Here is a 7,980-nt window from a genome sequence, read left to right on the forward strand (position 1 = left end):
TGTTACTAAGAAAAATGAGCAATAGACGTTCTTATAATAAGATCTTTACTCTAGTGAATTTGAAAAATGAGAATCTAAAAAAATTAATCGAAACTTGATGTTGATGTTCTTAATCCGAAAGTATATTGTTGCTTCTGAAAGATCTAAAAACATATTTGATGAAGATGAAATTGAATCTATAATATTAATCTAAAACTATAATCGAATATGTGCATGCATTATGATGCTTTGATACCGTAAAGATTAAAGAAAAACAAGGAGAGAGAGAGAGACAGAGAGAGAACCATCTATGTGCATAAAACAAAGGGTATTTTTGTCATTTCACAAAATTTAACAAAATCTGTTAGCAAAGTTAGTCATAGGAGTCTTTTGTGTGCAAGGTTTGCTCTGTAGGTATCATCTGAGGGAAAAACGTTTCGTAGAGACAACTTTAGAGAAAAAAACAAAACCTTAAGGACCATTTGTATAATTTGTTCTCCATCTTAATGCTACGTGTCTGTTAACATATTCCTCAGGGAGACCGTCAAAAAAGAAGAAGTCAAACTAACATCGGGTTTGGCCTGGTCAGAACCTAGTCTAAAGCCAAGTTCGGGCCTTCGCCAACGCGAAGATCACTGATATGGCGGTTAAGGTGCAGAGTTGTGCCTTAACCCCTTCTATAGGAAGTTATATCTCGGCAAGCGTGGGACCAATCAGCGAGTCTCACTTGCCCATTAGACGATAGCCACGATCTTCATAACAATTAAAAGATCTCCTTCTAGCCAATGAGGGAATGAGGCAAAATACGTGATGGATGACTCTCTAATATGGGCCCGCCACATCGCACCTCACGAGGGAATGCTCAACAGAATCAATTGAGGGACACGCTTCTCGAACAGGTATAAAAGGACCCTTCTTCCTCATGAAGAGGGGGACGGAATTCTCTTTTTCCTGTGATCTACTATAAATGGAGTGGTAGGTATTTTCTAAGGTAAGTGATAGGGAAATGGTGTTAACATGGCACTGAGGTGGCACCATTTTTTTTTTTTGGTTATGAAGTTAGACGTATAACTCAACCTTATTGCTACTTTTGATTAATATGCAAGCTAATAGCAACTTACTTTTTTATTCTTTATTAATTTAAAAAGGGTATAATTGGTAAATTGACCATTCATGTAATATTTTTGACATGGACTATTTGTGTGATATACTAACTTCATGTTTTTCATTTTTAATATTATTGATGTACCTTCTTAACTATTTGCAAATTTATTTTTTACCTGTTTACAAATTTATGATTAATGATTACGATTTTTATAATCGTTATGTTGTTTTACATTGTAGAATCGTGTTGTATACGGGTTATAACCTAGTTTCATTTATAAACCTAAATGGTTCCAAAAACTCCATTATTACCAATAAGTATGATTGAATGGTTTATCGTTAAAGTTAATAGTTTATCAAATTTTTTTCTTTTAAAAGACGACCTATTTGATAAATTGAATATTGCAGGTTCTGATGTTATCCGAAGGAATCAAACGGAAATTGGATGGGAATCGGACTTTCAAATTGACGACCAATTCTGCGTGACAGCCTTAAGGATGAGGATTGATCGTGCAACTCATATGATTCCAGATGGTGTATTTCAATGGAGCAAGTGGATTCCAAACAAAGTAAATTGTTTTATATGGAGAGCAAGAATGGACCGCATTCCAACTGCGGTTGCTCTTGATCAAAGAGGGGTACATGTTCATTCTACACAATGCAGTGCTTGCGTCTCAGGAATGGAATCAGCAGACCATTTGCTCCTTAAATGCCCATTTGCTGCTGATCTATGGAACCGGATCTGGGAATGGTGTGGTATCACACCAATGATATTTCCTAGTATAAAGGAGATGCTAACTTATATTGCAATGACTTGGAAATGCCCAAACCGCAGATCAACATTACTCTCAGTCATAGAGGGCACTATGGGGTATATGGCGAGCGAGGAACGATAGAATCTTTAACTCAAAATTCATCTCCCCAGAATTGGTGTTTGAAGGAGTTAGATCAATGGTCCATGTTTGGATCAAACATAGGTATGGGAAAGGAAACTATGTATGGGGGAATGGCTTAAGTCTCCTTTTTATTTTATGTAATTGATGTTGTTTTGTATCTTTGGCTCCCTCTAGCTTCTTGTTAGGGGGTTGTCTTTTAATAAAATTGTCGGTTCCAAAAAAAAAACTTAAAGTTGATTGTTTATTGATTATCAAGTATTGACATCACACTTAAGAGAATATTAATTTCTACACATAACAGTTATAACTTATTTGCTCATTTTTTGTACATTTTATGAGTATGGTGTCATGTATTTTTAAATTATCTAAAAATTTCACTAAATCTCTGATATTGTAACATACGCTAGAATCAAAATGTCGAGTCTTAATTTGTGCAAATGTATTCGGATTGCATATCTTAGTTGGTTTTATTTGTATAACCATGCATTAATAAATTGTTTATCAAATTAGCAAACGATTTATGAACTTGATAAAAAAAAATTACCGATGAATGGTAACTTTAATATAAAGTTTAAGTGACTTGACCAAATAAAGGTTGTTTAAATTTGATATTTGAGCCTATTGAACACCACATTAAGTAATTGTTTGAGTTGTATTCAAAGAACCCAAAGCCTAACTGAATAATGACTTATGTAGTGAATTTTAAGCATAATATGCATAAATATTTTATTTTGTCCAAAGGTGATTGCAATATTTATCTAGCTTAATATAATTATTTAAAACACCATAATATTCAATTGATGGTCTAACCAAAGCAAAACTACTAATTGAGTAAGGTGTCTATATAACCTATCATTTTGGTGTTATTGATAGTGTATTGGTGTGCATTATCTATGTTATCCCATAAACTACATAAGACTTAAAGAGAAATCAATTTACAAGTCTTTTAGTCAATTTAATTTCCCTATAAATATATCATGGATTCATTGTCACTCCATGATACTTTTGTATTTTTTTATTATAGGGATTCCATACAATTTGGAAATTGGATTTGAATTAAAGAACAATCAAATTTTGGGAATGATGAAGACTTAAACATAGAATCGGCTATCTATTTTCATTACTTTTAGAAATGGTTATTGTTTAAGTCTTAATAATACTCTTTATGTGTTGAGTATAAGTTTAAACTTATTATATGCATCTAAGTTAACAACTATTGGCTATACTTTTACATTTAGATATAATGATGTAAATATTAATTTGAATTCTTATATTGTTGGCTATGGTTGTTTGGAGGTATATTTCTATTAATTAAAACTCAACAACCAATTTTGGAATCTTTATTATCTTGTAATGATAATGCAAACAACAAAATTATGAAGTGAAGACTTCATCTGTGACATCCTCATTTTCACGGTCAGAAAATACATTTTTGTTTATGTTTATTTTAAAACATGGTTTATTTATAACTGTGGAATTTGTCCTGTAAAAATACTTTCGAAGAAATATTTTTCATTGATTATTAAAAACTTAGGATGTCGTAACTGATACAAGAAACATAAGGATAAACATAGTCATTACAAGTCTTACAACATCTAATGACCTACATTTCCTCGAATCTCTCATCAGATCCAAACATCATGTACCTTCGTACCGCTACATGTGATAAAAAGAAACTGATTGGGTCAGGCTGGGAAGCCCGATGAGTACATAAGGTTTTCAACCTACAATAATATAATTAATTTGTTTAATTATCTATTTCACATCAAACATTTAACCCGATTATCTATCCCTGTTTTCTTCTATATTCATCTCCAAGGAAACTATCCAAAGAATCATCGCGCAACATCAAGTTAACAGTATTGTTTAAGGGATTTCTCCGCAATACATGTCACTAAGGAATAGAGTACATCATATGAACACATAGTTCATCACCTATAGGTTATGAACTTGCATGTGTTCCACTAGATTGTCTAGAATAGGTCGTGGTCGTCATTTATACTCTGTTAGATGACTACATCGTTAGTACAATACTATTATTAAAGTCGTGGCCTATTATCTTCATTTTCATCTCTCATCACCCATTACCCTCATCATTTGTCATCTCGTATTACCCACCACCCTCATCATTTGTCATCTCTCATCACCCATCACTATCCAATATATTATAAGCATAAAAATACATATACAATAAAAATCATATAAGGATCATCTTATATTATTTCATCCAACACAGAACATCTTACATCACAAATAATAAGCACCTATAGAATTTAATTATCTAAATACTTCATATCTACGTTGTGCAATTAAAGTCACTATGCACTCACATGTTAAAAGTGGATGACTAGTGAATTCCACAGCACTCCGCCTAACACCTTGACTTTTCCTTTGATGTGACCTAGGTACAAATGTCACTAAGTCTTAGTCTAATATTCCTCATGACTAATGTAGTCTAGATTCCTCAATAATCCTAATTTCTACACCAAGATATATCAAGTAAGGAGCAACCAGGTAAGATCATATCGGAGGTAGGGTCTGTTTAGTATACATAGTATACTTTTTGGAAATCCCACTTTAAACACCTCACTAAATCTAGCCTATACATCACCCTCATAAGTAGATCAATCAGTATTATGACATGGAATCATTGATAAATCTTATTTACATATTCGTAATAACAACTATGAATATAAATATAAGTTACATTGAAAGCAATATAAGTGTAGCTTAACTTATAGATATTTTCCTGACAAAAATTCAGAAATTTGAATGGCAGAATTCCTATCCGAGAGCTTTTAATGGTCAAGCCTAAATACTCAAAGCTTTGCTAAAAACTTAAAACTCAAAAAAATTATGGATCAATGTGGAGAGAAATTCGAGAAAGAGTGTTTGGAATGTGTGGAGAAGTGAATAGGATTGTTGTGGTATTTTTAGGGAAAAAAATTGTAGAGGCACGTCACACCCAGATGAGGAGCACATTGCGCCCTAGCCTGGTCGGCCCTCATCCTCACGACATGTGGTAATTGCAGACTAGTTCGACGTGGCTGGCTTCTAGAAGCACATGTCGCGCCTATTCGCACGTGGCCTCGACGGGAAATTTTAAAAAAATTGTATTTTCTTCATACAAGCTCCGTTTTTTATGTTCTTTATATCAACGCATAGCTATCAACGAAATCTACAACTTTCATTTAGACTTTGTCGGCTAATTATCACTTTATTTTTAAATTTTTATTTTAACTAACTTGGACTACTAAACTTTGTATAAAAATCATAACTTTTTCATACGACATCTGCTCTCGATTGTCTTGATATAGACAGATTCTTAATCACGAGATCTTCAATTCTCATTTAGATTGTTTCAGCTAACAATCAACCAATCTAAAATCTGATTCCTGTGTCGCACACTACTGTGCTGAATCATTGAAAAATCATAATTTCCTCATATGAAGTTAGATTTGGACGTTCTCTATATGTATGCTCTTGCTTATACTATTACTACAATTTCTGTTTAGATTACTTGGGATAATAAGTAACCTATCTCTGATTCACTTTTTATGACACGCATAGTCGTATTGGCTTTAAATCGCGAAACTTCGAAGAAGCACAACTTCTTCATATGAAGTCGGATGTAATCGTTCCTTATATCCACGAGATAGACATTACGGCTACTACATCTTTAGCTAAGATTATCTATAATATCTTAAATTTCTAGCCCGAATCTGCAGGTGTTACATCATCTATGTTGTGAATTTACTTCTTGGGTCACACATAACATAATAAGATGATACATCTCCTTAAATATGAAGTTTCACTATAACTTCACTACTCAAGATTCAATAAATATATCAAGTGTATAAAAGGGAATAAAGAAAGACTCACAAGAAATTTGAGATTACTAAATTGGATCTATATTGACATCTATAGACCTTTTATACATATGTAACACACGGTATATTAAATAAATAAATAGATAAAATTAATATGAATTGTAGCCCTAAATGCGGAATAATTTAGCAAGGCGTTGGTTTTGGGGGTTAAAAAGTTATAATTGAGAGTTTGGGGGTTAAAGTGTAATTTCAGGATTTATTTTGTAAAGATTTTTAGAAGGAAGGGGCGTTTGGTAAGTATTGGACTTATTATGAAAGGATTTTGAGAATTGAGGGTTGTTGGGTAAATTACGGATTGGATTTGAAAGGGATTTCCAAAGTTAGGGTAGAAAGGGTAAATTATGGACTTAGTTTGAAAGAAAAAGAGAAAAGCAGGACGGATCTTGTCATTATGGAAGGAAGTTCTATGAGGCTCAAGGTATATAACCCGTCACCACCCGTCGAACCCTAACCCTAACCCTAGAAGATGCAGCTACCACCCTTATGCCTCCCTTCCTCCAGCCGCAGCCACCACCCCCTTCACACTCGTTTTCCAACCAGCAAAGACCATCGACGACCGCCTACGACTCTGAAGACGGGCTGGAAGGCCGATACTGCGGCTATTGTTGTTGTTCTAAATCACCATCCTTCTTCTTCTTTTGTCGTCGTTCTCAGCTGCGCACGGCAGCTGTCGGTGCTGTTCTGATCGCCTTTTCTATCACACCCCCAAACCAGACGGCGGTCGTACGGGGGTGGAGGACTTCATTTGTAGTATCACAACACATGCATCATAGTAATCAAAGTACAAACAACCATTGTATTTAAAAGCATAAGTATTTACATGTGTTCAATCAATGTATATTGAAACCAAAATAGTTATACAAAAGAAGAAGATGTGACTCATAATAGCTCCATCTTCTCAAAAAGCTCGGGGAGTACCTGTTATTATTTCCCTGAGAATACAAGTAATTTGAAAAGAGAGTGTCAACAATAAGTTGAGTGAGTACATAAGTCTTTATGTTTGAAAGGGTGTCTTTGTATCTTGAATATGAAAATTGTTCCAGAAAATCCCATATTTTCTGTTGTATATGAAAAGTAGTTTTATTCCCATAAAATAGTTCTATTTGTAAACCAATGTTCTGTATTTGTAAAACTTGTAACTGAGAGTGTGCCTGGCTTCACCAGCTGTTATTGAAAACTGTAGTATACCACTGTACTTTGTATTTTGTAAACTGGTACTTTGAAGACGTGCTTACGTTTTATTGTTTATACACTAACATGTTGCTAATATCTTTTTAATGAGTTATTATAACCATACTAAGACATGAACGCCTGAAACAAACGCTTTATGGGAGATTAAACTGTTGATAACAATTGCCACTCATTGGCGTGTATGCCTGACTGTAGCTAGCAGCCTGAGTGCGGGGTTGTCAATCCCGATATAGATCTACACACAACTTTTTTCGATCCTCGGGCTGGAGATTCTGGTTATAATGTCAGGGCTTTACCTTGGTTATCTAAAATGAATTAAACAACCTGAATTGAACGTCTCATAAAAAGCATATAAACGTTACATGTATATTAGTTATGAAAACCCAATCATTCTGAAATAAATGATTGACAGTATGTTCTTTAAATAGTATTCCGAACATGGATTTGACAAGTGTAAACCCTTGATTTTTTCTGAATCAAAACCCTTGTTTCTTGTAAAACAGTGTATTCTAGTATACTTGAATCATGAATTATTGTTCTATGTATCATAAATTATACCTATTATAATGTATATGTACTTTATGAATTGGTAATTAACTATTTTTGCATGTAATCCGTTGCTCAACATGTTACAAAGGGTAATTAAACTGATGAAATAACTTTTATATTTATATACATATTCAATTTTATATATAAGTAAAATTTAAACGACCTTCGGACAAATAATCGGTACTATAAGTCCACATCCAAACAAGGAAAAGGACCTAGAATGAGTTACTAGTCCTAAGCCTTCTAAATCTTATATATATATATATATATATATATATATATATATATATATATATATATATGAGTTATTATAACCATACTAAGACATGAACGCCTGAAACAAACGCTTTATGGGAGATTAAACTGTTGAT

The 7,980-nt window shown here is 33.4% G+C and overlaps 1 protein-coding gene across 1 annotated transcript; it reads left to right on the forward strand.

Annotated features, from left to right (window-relative positions):
• Positions 1 to 806: 806 nt before the first annotated feature.
• Positions 807 to 1,979, forward strand: LOC111880493 (uncharacterized). Its single transcript, XM_023876922.1, has 4 exons — positions 807 to 878; positions 959 to 970; positions 1,128 to 1,137; positions 1,492 to 1,979. The coding sequence occupies exons 1-4, from the start codon at positions 807 to 809 to the stop codon at positions 1,977 to 1,979; spliced, it is 582 nt and encodes a 193-aa protein (XP_023732690.1).
• The last annotated feature ends 6,001 nt before the right edge of the window (positions 1,980 to 7,980 follow it).

Source organism: Lactuca sativa, chromosome 4 (genome assembly GCF_002870075.4).
Source record: "Lactuca sativa cultivar Salinas chromosome 4, Lsat_Salinas_v11, whole genome shotgun sequence".
NCBI lineage: Eukaryota > Viridiplantae > Streptophyta > Magnoliopsida > Asterales > Asteraceae > Lactuca > Lactuca sativa.

Bases quoted from the DNA above. Each gene is read 5' to 3' on its own strand.
- LOC111880493 (XM_023876922.1), top strand. From the start codon at position 807: ATGGGCCCGCCACATCGCACCTCACGAGGGAATGCTCAACAGAATCAA.